The sequence below is a fragment of the Eumetopias jubatus genome, unplaced genomic scaffold (genome assembly GCF_037043125.1).
Source record: "Eumetopias jubatus isolate StellerSeaLion01/CBP00866 unplaced genomic scaffold, mEumJub1_p1.0 scaffold_15, whole genome shotgun sequence".
In the NCBI taxonomy this organism is placed as follows: Eukaryota; Metazoa; Chordata; class Mammalia; order Carnivora; family Otariidae; genus Eumetopias; species Eumetopias jubatus.
In genome coordinates this window covers 89254180-89268818 of record NW_028274821.1, presented here as the reverse complement: position 1 = coordinate 89268818, position 14639 = coordinate 89254180, and the positions used below count along the sequence as shown (strand labels likewise).

General features: G+C 57.5%; 1 protein-coding gene across 2 annotated transcripts in view; it reads right to left on the bottom strand.

Moving 5' to 3' along the window:
• HMCN2 (hemicentin 2) overlaps nt 1–14639 on the bottom strand; it is a 147403-nt gene that overhangs the window by 77191 nt on the left and 55573 nt on the right. For both annotated transcript variants that reach the window (XM_088019264.1, XM_088019265.1), the window contains exons 22-25: nt 13619–13784; nt 3962–4089; nt 1993–2247; nt 867–953 (exon numbers count right to left, since the gene is read on the bottom strand). In XM_088019264.1, the coding sequence (XP_087875390.1) occupies nt 867–953; nt 1993–2247; nt 3962–4089; nt 13619–13784 (636 nt within the window). The remainder of the gene's footprint in view (nt 1–866; nt 954–1992; nt 2248–3961; nt 4090–13618; nt 13785–14639) is intronic.

Here is a 14639-nt window from a genome sequence, read left to right as displayed (position 1 = left end):
CCTCCTACCTGCCCCTCCCTCAGGCCTGTTCCAGGGACTTTCCTGGGCTCCTGGCAGGAGAAGGGCAGCGGAGACTAGAACCAGCTCCTTCCAGACTTTTTGTAAGCTGCCAGCTGCTCCTCAGGCCAGACGCCCATTCAGCACATTTCCCTGAGCCTCTACGGTGTGCCGGGCATGGTGCTGGGACCCGAAATTCCTGCTGTCCCCCTGAGTCCTCCCAGCCATCCTGCATGGAGGGTCTGGAATGACCCCACTGTGCAGATGAAAAAACGGAGGCTCCGGCAGAAGGTAGACACTGCCCCAACGGTACCTGACCTGCAGGGGCCACAGCAGGGTTCAGCACTGGGCAGCTGACCACAGAGGTGGCTATCTTGGCCCCACACTGTGCTGCTGCCCCCAAGGGGGCCCCCAAAGGGCTAGTCTGCCTAGGACCACGTGAATCCATCCTCTGCTGCAAAGTCTGGGGTGGGCTTGAGGAGTGGCGGGGTCTCTGAGCCCCAATCCCAGGACCCTCAGGCCGTCCTCACTCAGCTGTCATGTTCCCCGGAGGGGCTGGGGCTTAAGGGGCACTCGGGACCCGCGTCAAACCGCACCACACATTGTGAGTCACCTCCTGGCTGTGTGACCTCTGACAACTTGCTTGTTAAACCCCTCTGGGCCCAGACTGCCCCAAGGAAAAAAAAGTGAATGCTAATACCCACCCTACAGGGTTGTCAATAGGATGAAATGCCTGGCATGGCCTGGCTGAGAGTGAGGACCCCCTAACCCTCCATAACCCATGGGCATAGCCCACAGGGTGTGACCCAGGGCACTGACATGTAAGGGGTGCCCCTTCCCAGCCCAACCCACCCTGGGCCCAGCATCACCTCTGGCCAGGCACGGCAGGCTCGCGTTCTCTCCCATCACTCTCTCCAGCAGGCCGCTGGTCTCATCGGCCTCCCAGTGTGGCGGCTCTGGGGAGAGATTGCGTGGCCCTACTTACCCCCAGGGCCAGTGGAGAGGGCGTCCCATCCACAACCCAGCCAGGCATAAGGCCCTCAGCCTCGGGGCCACTGGTGCGGACCTGCCTCCCACTGGGTGGCCAACAGAGAAGCCACCAGGGCCATACAAGGCTCCAGGGGACTTGGAAGGTGGAGCCTGGCATTGTCCTGGCCTGCATTCCCCTCCAGCTGCAGCTTCCCAGGTTTGTTTTCATTGCAAAAGAGTGCGGGGCACCTGCGTGACTCAGTCGGTGGGGTGTCGGACTCTTGATCCCGACGGAGGTGGTGATCTCAGGATTGTGGGATTGAGCCCTGCATCGGGCTCTGCGCTCAGCACGGAGTCTGCTCTCCCTCTGTTCCTCCCGCCTCCCTCTCTTAAAAAAATAACATCTCTATTTATTTTTTACAAGATTTTATTTACGAGAGAGCGAGAGAGTGAGCATGCACGCACAAGCAGGGGGAGTGGCAGGCAGAGGGAGAAGCAGGCTCCCTATTGAGCCGGGAGCCTGCCCCACCGGGGCTCGAGCCCAGGACCCTGAGATCAGGACCTAAGCCGAAGGCAGATGCTTCACTGACTGAGCCACCCTGGCGTCCCATAAATAAAATCTTTAAAACCAAGTTCATAATAGTGCAAATGAGGCACCACTGATCCAGACCTCTCGGGGCACCAAGCACTTCACACATTCTGTCACTGACTCCTCATGTATTATTGGGCCCATTTTCCAAGGGAGAAAACCAAGGGTCAGAGAGTGAAAATAACTGGCCTACAGTGGTTCAGCTGGAAAGTGGAAGAAGCTGAACCTCGGCCTGTGCACCTGCTCTTTGATCACGACCCCGTGGCACCTTCTGTCCATGCGAGAGGACAGGGTACCCATGAGGCTCCCTCACGCGGGACAGCCCCATGGCCTCAGGGGACCGGAGGCTGGGAGGTAGGGGTCACGCATCTCAGAAGCCCAGGCTGCTGTTGGGGGAGGTAGGGAGCGGTGAGTTCCGGGGTTCAGGGGAGACTCACCCAGCACCCAGAGCTCCAGCTCCCAGGCATCCATGCCGGCACTGTTGAAGGCCTCACAGCGGTACAGCCCGGAGTCAGAGGTTTGGATGGCGGAGAAGTGGACAGAGCCCTCAGGCCCCACACCCTGCAGGGCCACCCCGTCCTTGGACCAGTTCAGCCGAGGCTCTGGGCTGCCCTCGGCCACACAGTTCAGGTCCAGAATCTCTCCCACCAGCACCTTCAGGACGCGCGGGCCCGGCTGCACCTGAGGGGGCACTGATAGGGCCCCGGGGAGGGGCATCAGGTCGTGGGGCCCCAGGTGGGGGTCGCAGAGCCCAGACCCCCCCGAGAGGGCCCGCCTGCCCTCCCTTCTGGATATCACCAACCAGCAGAAATCACCATGGGGGGTAGCCTAAGGCTGACCATTCCTCATTCTGTCAGGAAAGGACAGCAGGACACCCCATGTGGACCCCCCCCCCAAAGTGAACAGAATCTGACCTTTCACCTGAACACACGTGCTCTCATCACAAAACCGCTCTTCCGTGCTTGGCTGCTTTCTCCCCACCGCCACCTCCCCCATCCGCCCCCTGGGGCCCTCTCTGCCCCTCACCCCCCCGCCCCCACACCCTCCCACCCCTGTGCTGGGGCAGACGTAGGTGTTCATTTCTACCACATTTACATCTCCTCCATCGCATTTAGTCTTTCCTACAGGCAGGTGATACCACGCCCATTTTGCAGATGAAGAAACTGAGGCTCAGAAGGATTATGTGACTGACCAGAGTCACCCACTCCCTCAGCTGATAGGAGCTGGAGCCTGCCTGGCTGTCGGACGCGGCCCCCCCAGGGCCTCGATATCCACGAGCAGGAGGGTGTACATGTCCCCCCCGCCCCCACGCCAGCCAAAAACAATAGCAGCCTTCCCTGTGCTGAGCAACCCCTTCTGACAACCATGGGATGGGGCATTACTGTGGCCCCTGCTTCACGGAGGAGGAAACCAAGGCTCAGAGAGGCTAGGCGGCTGGCCAAGGTCACACAGCCGGTCCGTGGTAGAGGCAGGATTCAAATCCAGTCCTCCCAACAACTCTGAGGTCCTACTCGTCACCCGGCCCCCCCACTGCCGCGTCTCTCAGACGCTCATGCAAATCCAGAGCAACCCTTTGAGCCCCCTCCCTCTCTGAGCTTCAGCCCGTCCACCTGGGAAATGGGTTGCTAGCTTACAACAGGGGCCGCTTTTTCCATAAAGGGCAAGAGAGTAAATCTTTCAGGCTTCACGGGCCAGATGGTCTGTCTCTCAGCTACTCGACTTGCCACCATGGCACAAAGGCAGCCACAGACCACACGTAAATGAGCATGTGAGGCCGTGCCCCAAGAGAGCTGGTTTTATGGACACCGAAATCTGAATCTCATGTAATTTTCACATGTCACAAAATATTATTTGGGCTTTTTCCCCCCAATCATTTAAGAATGTGGACACCGCTCTTCACTGGTGGGCCATATGAAAACAGGAAATGGGTCAGATGGGGTCCGAGGGGGCCTGAGTCAGCTGACCCCTGTCTTCAGTAATTCCCTGGGGCTTTTGGAGATGACAAGCTCCCTGCCTTTTTGGTGGAGTGACTCCACGGCTGGCTTCTGTGGATGGGACCTGGACGCCCAGGGGAATGTCCACTCCTGGGGCCCCAGCCGAGCCAGGAATCACAACCCCTTCATGGGTCCACCTCCTGACTTCTAAGCTCCTACCACCCGAGGCCTTCCCTGGGCCTTGCCCTCTGTTCTCAGGGCATCCCAACCAAGGGTACAGGAGAAAGGGAGTGAGGAGAGACAGGGCTGGAGGAAGGCAGAACGCAGAGGGGAGGGGAGAAAGCACTGGAGGGCCCCCATGAAGAGGTGACAGAGCCCAGCTGCAGAGGGGAAAGGGCATGAAGAAGGCCCGAGAAAGACAGAGGGAAGGGCAGGGCCGTGGGCGAGACCCAGGCCACCAGCACAGGCCTACCTTGCACCTGGAGGACGAAGCGCCGAGAGGATGACCCGGCAGGGTTACTGGCTGTGCATCTGTAGAGGCCACTGTCACCGACCTGGGCCTGGGCCAGACGCAGGGAGCCTGATGGGAGGAGGCGATGCCTGCAGGAATGAGGGGCACTGGTGAGACCACAACCAACCCCACCCCTGCTGGAAGGACCTCAAGACCCAACTTGAACCAACCACCTCCTCCAGGAAGCCTGCCAGGACTGAGGCTGTGTCTACCACCCACCCCCCCCTTCGGTCCTCCCCCTGCCCCACCCCCACTTCCAGGCCAGGGCCAGGCCTCACCCCAACTGGTCTAAGACATAAAGAGCACTGGACTAGGAATTCACGGCTTGGGGTCAGGTCCATACTCTGAACTCTTCCTCGCTGGGTAAAACAAGTCCCTTCCCCTCTTGGGGCCTCCATTTCCTTATCTGCAAAATGGGCATACTAAGAAGGCCCATATCTGGGGCTGGTGAGCGGATTCCACGTGGGCTCAGCCCAGGGCCTGGCACAGGGTCACCAGTAACCCCCCCTTCCTCTACTGCACGCCCTACCCTCAGGCAGGGGATGAGTCCCCCTTTGCTGGCCCTTCCCACGGCTTCCAGGGAGAAGCTGCCAGCCCAAAGGCCCTCCGTAGCTAAGTGCCAGGGCCGGCCAGACTCGGAATCTGGTGCTGTCTGGTGCTCTGTTGCCCAGCACTGTGCTGGGCCCTCCGGAGGAAGCCGTGGAGGCTGCCCATCATTGCCCTCCCCCATCTGGCCCACCTTGCTAAAGTCACCTGGCCCCCATCCCAAAGAGATCGGGGACCCCCAGCCAGACTGCTGCAGATGGGCTGGACCCCAAGGGGCCCATGCAGACATGATGTCACCGGCCCATATGTGTTGGCTCCGTGAAGCCCCTGTCCCCATAAATCGAGGAGGGCAGCTGCAACCACCGGCCCCAGCTGGTCCCAACTGCAAGCAGCCAGCACGGGGGTGGGGGACCCCAAAGAACAGCTCCCCAGCCTGTGCTCCCAGTATATAGACCCAGTATATAGTGGGTCTAGAGACCCACAGGTTTCCTCCTCTGCAATATGGAGGTGACAACAGTCCCCCTCTCCCAGGCAGCTGTGAGCAAAGTGCTGGGCATGCGCTTCTCAAACAGGTCAACGTTGCCGGCAACGGACTCTCTAGGCAACCTCAGGCTACTGCTTTGGCCCTATCGGGCCTCTGTCTCCCCATCTGTAAGATGGGGTAATAACCCCCCGGCTCAGCAGCCCCCTCCTACAGAGCATCCAGCAGGCACTTGGCGCAAGTTCTCTGAGGACAGCTCTAAGTGACATGCTGGGGGGTAGCCTCAGAGCCCAGGCACTGGGTCGGACCACCGGGGTCCAACCTTGTTTGGCCACATGCTTGCTGTGGGAGGTTGATCTAGACATTTAACTTCTCTGTGCCTCTGCTGTCTCGTTCTGGAAACTAGAGACAACAGTAGCGCTTATCCCTCATAGGGTCATCGGAAGAACAGAATGGCCTAATGCACAGCACGGTGCCCAGAACAGAAAGGTACTCAGCAAAGGACAGCTGTTACCATGGTGACGACAGTGCATGTGCAAACAATATGCGATACAGTTTTGCACTGTTTAAAACATATAACTGGCTTGACGGGTATGTGTGTAGGGCTGATTCATTCACTTTTCACTGCTGTATAGTATTCCCTTGCATGATCAGAGCTCAATTCATGAGCTTGTTCCTTTTTGGTGGACATTTAAATATTTAGATTTTTTTCCTTCCCTCCTTTCCTCCCTCCCTTCTCTCTCTCTTTCTTGCACCACCAGAGCTCTGTACATACAGATCTGTGTCCTGCCGGCATGGGAGCAGGACTCCTGGGCCAGGGCTCATACACCATTAGCTCTCATCAGCACGGACCGCCTCCCAGTGCCTTGTAGGGCTCAGCTTCTCACCAGGATCTCCTGGCTTCATGTGAAATGTGCAGATTCCCAGCCCCACCCTGAGACTCTGATGGGGGGCTGGGGGAGGAATGGGGGTTTTACCAAGACCCTAGGTGGCTCCAACATAGGTGGTCAAGGGACCACCACCCAGGGACATAAGGAAATGCCCCTACCCTGGGGAGCAGCATGGCTGAGCACACAGGAGCAAGGCTTTGACGGCAAGTGGCCCTGCGTGAACCACCTGTCTGCTTCTTTCAGGCTGACCTGGGGTCAAGGACTCCGTCTCCCTAAGACTCGGTGTTCTCATCTGGCGTCACAGGAGCTGGTGAGCACGAAGAGACATGCAGCCTATGTGCTCAGCCAACAAGCCCCACTGTTAGTGCGACCGTGATTCACAGCGTCTGCGTTCTCGTCGCCTGTCTTCAATCAGCTGGGCTGCCCTGAGCTGGCCGCTTAATCTTTCAAAAGGGAGGAAAACCACCACCTAGATCCCGATTCGTACCAGTGACAGGGGAATGCTTCTCCCACATGGCATGACTTCTCCGGCTTGGTTTATCTTATCTACAGTCTTTTTTTTTAATTAAATAATGTTGACAACCACCAAAGAAGGACCAAATCATTTTGAGGCTGGAACATACACTCGGTCACACTGGGAGCAGGGACATGGTTCCCTCCCTCCCAGGGCCTCGCTGCAAATCTCGGCTGGCAAAATGGGGGCAGCATGGCTCAGGGGAAAGAGGTCTAGGGTGGGGACCGGAGTTCAGGATCCGAGGGCTGGTCCTACTGCAGATATGCTGTGCAACCTCAGGCAGTCAGGCGATGTCTCTGAACCCTGATTTCTTCATATCTGAAGAGGCAGCTCTGGATTTCTTTACTCAGAAGTTGCCTTCTAGTTCCGAGAACTTTGGAGACCACAGAGCCCCTTGCTCTCTCTCTCCCCCTCAACAAGACCTTTAAAGGACAGGAAGTAGGAGCTTCTGGAAAAAGATAATAAAAGAAATTTCCCAAAGTGGAAAATTCCCCACAGTGAAGGTAGGCAGCTTGTCTTTCTTAGGACCAGCCCCAGGTCATTTCCCAGAAAGGGGACACTGCTTGCTTTATCACAAAGGAAAAATGGAATGCAGGGAAAATCCATCTTACAGATGGACAAGCTGAGGCCTAGCAGAGGCCAAAGGACACAGTGCCTGCCCCATGCAGCCTGAGTCTGCTGTCACTGACAAAACGGCCATATCACTGCCCTTCTTTAAAGCCCTCTGTGGCTGCCCACTGCTTGCTGCCCCAAACCCAAGCACAGTGCCCTGGCCTGTGTGGTCCCACACGGAGCAGCCCCCCACCCCTACCCCTGCTGGACCACTGTTCTTTCTAGAGGGACCAGGTTCATCTCACCTGCACCCCTTTGCACAAGCTGTTCTTTCTACCTGAGGCATTCCTCCACCTCCTGCTCCCCCAGATTACAGCTGCTCAACCTTCAATACTTAGACATCACCTCCTCTAGGAAGGCCTCAAGGCTGGTAGGTACAGCCCATGGATTCCCACAGCTGCCTCTCCTTCTCACCCCCTGCCCCAGGCTTCCCCCTCCCCGGCTTGTGAGCCAGCTCTCCTTCCCCTTTCTCAGAGGCTCCGCAGGTCTGGCAGCTGCAGCCCAGGGGTGGAGGCCGGGGAGAGGTGGGAGAAAGTGGGGAGAACACCGCCACTACATGTGTGCGGCGTGATCAGCAGCAGCCCCTCCGTCGTGGTGGGAGCAGCCAGATGGCTCCCCAAAGCCCCCAGATGAGAACAGGGGAATTTCCTGTTTACGACACGCGCTGGGCCCGAGTCGTCACTGTTGGCTATAGCTGCAAGGTTCACACAGACACGCGGATCGGGGGTTGGATCTGAGAGGGGCCCAACTACCCTGCCTAGTCCCTAGTGCCCCCCTGGTTCTTGGAGCTCCAAGGGGGCACCTACTTGCCCAGAGAGACCAAAGGGCACCTGATAGAAAGTGCTCGGAATCAAGCCCGGAGCTGGGCTACACCGTCAGCCTCATTCCCAGCACATACCTGGGTGACAGCCTCCCTCGGGGTCACCTGTCCAGCTCCCTCTCATCCTCTGTGGCTCAGGAAAGCCACCACTACTGCCCCGGGTGACGCCCTGCATCTGGTTACAAGATCCCGGAGCCATTATGACATTTATCACACTTGTGATCACCTGTTGATATTGATGCTTCCGTAAGTGGAGGGGCCAGGGTCCGGCCCTGTCCCCAGCCCTTAACGAAGGCCCGGGCCCACAGTAGGTGCTCAATAAACACGCGATGGCAAATCCCAGCTGTCCACGCACACCCACTCCCTTCCCCACCTTCACTCACACTGTGTTCCCCCAACCTGGTCTCAAGGGCACTCTCCTGCCCTCCAGACCCTCTTCAAATCAGCACATGCCCCAGCTCCTCCCCGAGGCCCTCCGTGACATGTGCCCTGCTCTGAGCTGCGTGGAGCCCAGTTCAGCCAGCTGCTCATTCATTCCCTCACTCGACAAAGAGCCGCGGGGCTCCGGGTGGGCCAGCTGCTGCAGGGGTAGAGAAAATGCTCCCGTTCTCGGGCTGCTCAGAGTCCACGTGGCCTGTCTACACCCAGTCCCTCTGGCCGTGTCCCCTTTTGCTCATCCTGCTGCCCCCGTTTCTAAAGGGCCCTTTGCCACCCTTCCAAGCTCACGGCATGAGCACAGAGCCTTCGGGAGGAGGATCAGTGGCTGTCCAACGAACAGCACTTCTCACGGTCACCCACCGGAGGGCTGGTCCTCACCCACTTATGCCCGCCACGTGCCCGGGTGGGTCCCGCATCTGCTGGGACTGGGGGCGGGGGCTCCAGGCCGCCCGCACCCTCACCCACCAATGGCTGCTCTGACCCTCATCTCCTTGCTGGGGCCACACCACAGAACCTTGCAAGGAAGCCCCAAATGGGAAAACCAGTCTGGAGAATTTAGGAAGAGGGGCCTGACACCCACAAAAGGGCCAAACACAAACTAGGTGAGAGCGGAAGAATGTGCCATCCCCATGAGTCCGAGGAAGAGCCCAGCAAGTCCCACACAGAGGGCTGTCAAGGACCGAGCACCTCCTGCGTACCACACACATCTCAGCACCTACTATGCACACTCTCACTCGAAACTCCCACCAGCCGGGCCCGCGAGGCAGACAGAGCCTACCAGGAGCACCCTCTTCTGCAGAGGACAAAACTGAGACAAAACAGAGATGAGGCCACCCAGCTGGTCAGGGCAGAACGCAGACTTGACCTTTGGATGCTACGACCATGCTCCCAACCACCGGGGTGCTCCAAGTGTTTGGTTCTGAAGTTCATTGCACTTGACTGTTCTCCAGAAAGAGAGCTGCTGACCATAGGCTAATGAGACCCCACCTCAGAGCTGCTAGGCCAGGAAGCAGTGCGAGCTGTGCACATCCACCAAGGTGAAGACCCCAACAGGGGGGCCCTGAGCAGTCACTTTTCTCCAGGACCCCCAGAACCCAGCTGCAGCCCCGACTCTCCACTCGGGGCTATCCTCGGGATGCTCCCTCCACTCACTGTCCCTTCCCCGCCAGCTTCCCCCCCACCCCCGGATGCGTCTGGATTGGCCCTGTGTGGGACCCTGGCCCGCTGCCCCCGGGGGCTGGAGCCCGAGCCAGGAGCACGCACAGCTGTCCCAGCCACACCTCGGAGCCACAAACAAACACTGTTGCCTGGAAACCCCGCCTCGCCCCAGCATCCCAGGGCTGAATCATGGGACCAGAACACTAAGAGTTCTCTGGCCACCATCGTCTGCCCAACCCTTTCATTTCTCAGATGGAAAGACTGAGGCCCAGAGAGGGGACGGGTCTCGCTCAAGTTCGCTCAGTGAATTGAGGACCAGGCTGGGATGGGACCCCAGGTCTTTCGCAGCCTGGTGTCTCGCCGAGAGCCTTTGCTGTGGCCCGGGCCTAGGCACACGGGCTTGCTCGTGAACCCCGCTGACAGCGGGTCCAAGAATCACGACTCTACTTTTCACAGGCAGCAGCTGCACAGGGTAGGAAGAACCCGACGACCATTCCCACCCCCAGACTCAGTTGTTTGCTTTTGGGACGATACCCCAAGGAAACGACCCAGAAGATAAGGAGAAGCATTTGTGGGAAGATGTTCCAACAGCCCATTGATCACCACTGAGAACTGGCAATAGAACACATGCCCCAAACAGAGGAGCAGCTTAGCAACCATGAGAGCCGAGCGCCCTGGAATGTTATTTTGCCCTTTAAATGAACAGCAAGTGACACGGGCCAGGATGAATCAAGAAAATGGGTAAATGGGGAAAAAAATACCAGTGATGAAGGGCAGAAAAGAAGGTACGCTAAGCTGGATCCTATCAAAGCATCTGCGTGCACAGATGGGAAGGGGGTGTGGACGCAGGTGGATGGTTTCGAGTTTAGTGATACTCAAGCTCCTACAGTCGTCTTTCCTTTAGGACTCACTGACTCAGAGGACAGAGGAGCCCAGAATATTCTCTAGACCCTCGAGAGAGAGCAGGGGCCTGCCACACCTTGGCCCAGAAGCCTGATGGATATGTGTCAACATGTTCTCACATCTGCGTTTGTGTCTGCACGCACGTCTGTGTCTGTCCGTGTGCGTGCATGTCTGTGTGTCTGTGCTGGTCTGTTTGCATATGTCCACGTCTGTGCATGTCTGTGTGTGTGTATGTGCGTGTCAGGACCCAGCCCTGGGAGTGGGAACGTCGGGATCCCAGTCTCCCCACCCCATGTGCTACCGTTTCCCTTCTGTGCACCGGGCATGGCGTCGCTCATCCCAGCTGCCTCCAGGAGGGTTGGCAGGTGATGAGGGAGGAATGGAAATGCGGGAGGCCTCAGGGACTCACCCACATTGTGCTTCTCAACCTAACCGCACCACAGAGTTGCCAGGGAGCTCTCAAGAAGCACCAGTTCTGGACCTCTGCTGGCGACCCTAACCGCAGCCAAGGCTGAGAGCCCCCCCACCCCCCGCCACCACCAATGTCACCCACGGTCAGTCAAGACAGGCCCCAGGGAAGGAGGGAGCAGACACTGGCCTTTCACCCCTGAGGACAGAGGAAGGGGCCGCGGCACATGAGGTGCTGGATCCCGGAGGCCCATGAACACCTACGACTCGGGAGACTACGTCCACAAGCTTCCAGAATGGCCACTTGGATGGAAGCTGAGCCTTGGGACCTCCCCCCCCCCGCCCCCAAGAGAAGGATGAGAGGAAGGGCAATTAGAAGGAGCAGACCGACAGCAGCTCCATCCCACCCGGCACCGCCACGCTCCGCTCGGTGCGTATTTCCAGGAGGGTTTTTAAATCCTCATTTTCTGGCTGAATGGTTGTATGACTAAGGGCATATGTGTCTGTGAGAAAGCAGAGCTCCGTTCTGTGCAGGGAAGCTGTCAGCGCCGCAGTGAGGCCCAGAGAACCGCGGGGACCCGGAGTCTGCGAACCAAGTTCAAATGCAATCAAAGTTGGTGAGGTTACTCAGCACCGCCAGCAGCGGAAACACCCCAAAGGTCCCTCAGCAGGGGGATGGATAGACAGAAGGTGGTCTTACCACGCAAGGGAGTATTACTCAGCCACAAAATGGAAAGAAGTCCTGACCCACGCACAGCATGGATGAGCCTCCCAAACATTAGGTTGAATGAAAGGAAGCAGACACAAAAAGCCACATGTTATATATAGGATTCCATTTCTACAAAACATCCAGAAGAGAGAAGTCCAAAACCAGAAAGCAGAGGAGGGGTTGCCAGGGGCTGGAGTGGGGGAGGGGCAGGCATGGTGTGGGGTCGGCGGGGGCGGCGGGGTGCTGAAAATTGCTGGAAATGTCCTAAAAGTAGTTGTGGTGATGGTTGCACAACTCTGAATATCCCGAAACCCAGAACCGTCCTAGGACAACATGTGGATGGTACCTCACTAAAGCTTGTATATTTAAAAAAGCAGGTAAGAATAAAATGAGATAACAGATGTGATTTTTTTTTTTAAAGCCAGAAATGCTGCCTTAGTTTGTGAATAGCAGCGGGAAAAAAAAAAAAGTCGTATCAGAGGGAGCGATTTTCCTGCACTTGACCAAGTACTGAGTAAGCATCGTGCATCCCTCGCTGTACCGCGTGAGCATTATTTAAACAAGGCCCACTTTACAGGTGGAGAAACGGGCCAGGAGGAGCCGGTGGCCACCTGAGGCCCCCACGACTAACATGACACCAGCTGGGACCCGGGGTCCCGTATGATGAACTCCAGGCCTAAGCTCCTTATCCAGCCCCGCCCCCGCCCAGGCCTATTTTCCTCCTCATTTAGATAAACTCCCAGAATCTCATAAATCTCAAGAGAAAGCTTGTAAGCCAGCAAGAAGTGGAGAGGGCAAGGGAGAAGGAAAAGAACTAAGGATTGCAAAAGCAGCTCCCACAAATTTATGGCTCCCGGTTGATCTATTAACACATCACAACAAGGAGGGGTGAACAAATGGGTATTGTGGCTCTTCATTTCAGTAACAGGCCATAAATAATAAACAAGCACCCGGCCGGCCGCCACCCACCAGAGGCACTAGCAGCACCAGGCTTTCTGGGAAGAGATGGGGGCTCCCGTGGTCTCCCAGCCCCGAGACATGCAGTTACATGAGACACCAACAGGACATGGGGGTGGAGGCGCTCCAGACCCAGCCCAGGCCCAGGCCCCCAGCCTCATTCAGGGGTGCAGCCTTCGAGGTTTGGAAGGGCTCACCAAACAGATGTTCTGAGATGCACAGACGCACGTGTGGGCGTTAGGGGGGGTGGGGGCTAGAGACCTCCTGGGTCTGGAACTTCTCAAGGACCTTGCCAGGACTGATGTCCCTGGCCAGAGCTTCCCCCCACCACTGCCCCGACTCCCGCCGCCCTGGGCCCAAAAGTCAAGGGCCCCAGGAGTTTTGAGGCCTTCTTGTCTGGAACCACCATCTCCCACAGCCCTGCCGGGGGCGGCGCAGGGGAGGCCGGGTACAGCCTCCCTCTCTGATGGCTGGAGAGCAGCTGAGTCAGAAAGCCCAGCCGCCAGACACCTGGGCGGCGGAGCAGGCGAGGACACAGAACGTGACTCAGTCAGGACGCCGTCCCAACTGTGTTGTACCTCTTTTCTAGCTGGGTGACCACGAGCAGCTCACCGCAGCTCAGTGAGCCTCAGTCGGTCCCTACGGAAGGGCTGCCGTGCAGATGAATGGAGTTTCTGCCTACAGCACCCAGCGCCAGTGCACGAAGCTCGGGCACACGTGACTTCAGAGGGGTCTCTCTCTCTCTCTCTCTCTCTCTCTCTTTCTCTTGGAGGGGTCTCTGCTCCCTTAGAGGTCCCCTGAGAGGCTTCAAGGGGCCCATGGACCAAAGTGCTATGTGTGGGGGCGCCTGGGTGGCTCAGGCGGTTAAGCGTCTGCCTTCAGCTCAGGTCATGATCTCAGGGTCCTGGGATCGAGCCCCGTGTCGTGCTCCCTGCTCAGCGAGGAGCCTGCTTGTCCCTCTGCCCCTCCCCTCACTTGTGCTCCCTCTCAAATAAATAAATAAAATCTTAAAAAAAAAAAAAAAAAAAGAAGAAGCACTATGTGTGAAGTTGAATACGCATCCCCCTGGGAGGGTCCACAGGGTCCCACACACTGGCTGGGCCACTGGCCCCCTTGAGGCCAGTTTCCTCAAACCCCAAGCTCTGCTTATGTCCAGGCCCTGGGGCACGCGGGTGGGGTTACCTGTCGGTGACGGATGGCACGGGCCGGAAGTCCTTGGTCCAGGTGACCAATGGGGATGGAGAGCCCTGGGCCTCACAGTCCAGGGTCACCTCGTCACCAGCCTTGGCCATGACTCTCAGGGGCTTGTCTGCATCACGTGAGCCATTCACACGGATCTTGGGCTCGGCTGTTGGTAGAAGCATGCAGCGACTGTGAGCCAGACAGGAAGTCACTGCACGGGGGCAAAGGGAACCAGAGAGCATACTGCCACCCTGGAATGTGCAGAAGCGGGTGGGCCCGGCTATCAGGGGAGAGTGCAGGTTTGGGGGTGGCCTCAGATCCAGTGCTTCTCCCCAGTGCTCCACCATCACCCTCCCTCTGGAAGCTCAGCTGGTTCTGATGACTCTGACATGGTCCCTCCTGCTTCAATGTCTGCTACCCCTAGCTTGTTGGAATGTTCCCCGGGGACATTCCAGCAAGTTCTGTCCTCACCTTCTCTGTCTTCCTTCTCCCCCAGGATCATCCCAGTTATTCTGAGGATATCAACCACCAGATGAAGCACAATGTCCCTCTGGCTTTCTCAAACCCTGACTGGGGGTTTATAACAATTCATGCATGTCACCTCTTTCTCATATCAAGCTCAAGGCTCCTAATGACAGAGATTACCCTGCACGCCTCCTTCCTTATGCCCTGCCCCCACAGGGTGGGGGTGCTCATAGCTCCTAGCTCCTAGCTCCTAGCCAGGTGCTCATACACGGACAGCAAGGGTAGGTGTCTAAGCAACAATAATTCAGCTAGCCAGCTGGGGACATCAAGACCCATGTAGCCCTCATGCATCCCCTTGCACAATAGAGAGAAAAATCTCCCCTTTAAGAAAAAAAACTTTTTTGCAGTGTGAAAATACTGGCTATACAAGTATATATAGAAAAACTTGGCTATGCATTTGCTCCTTCATTCCAGGCAGTTCCTGAGTATCCAGCTCTGTGTAAATGCTGGGATGCAGCAGCAAAGGGAACAGACCCTGCCCCTGTCCTCACAGCAT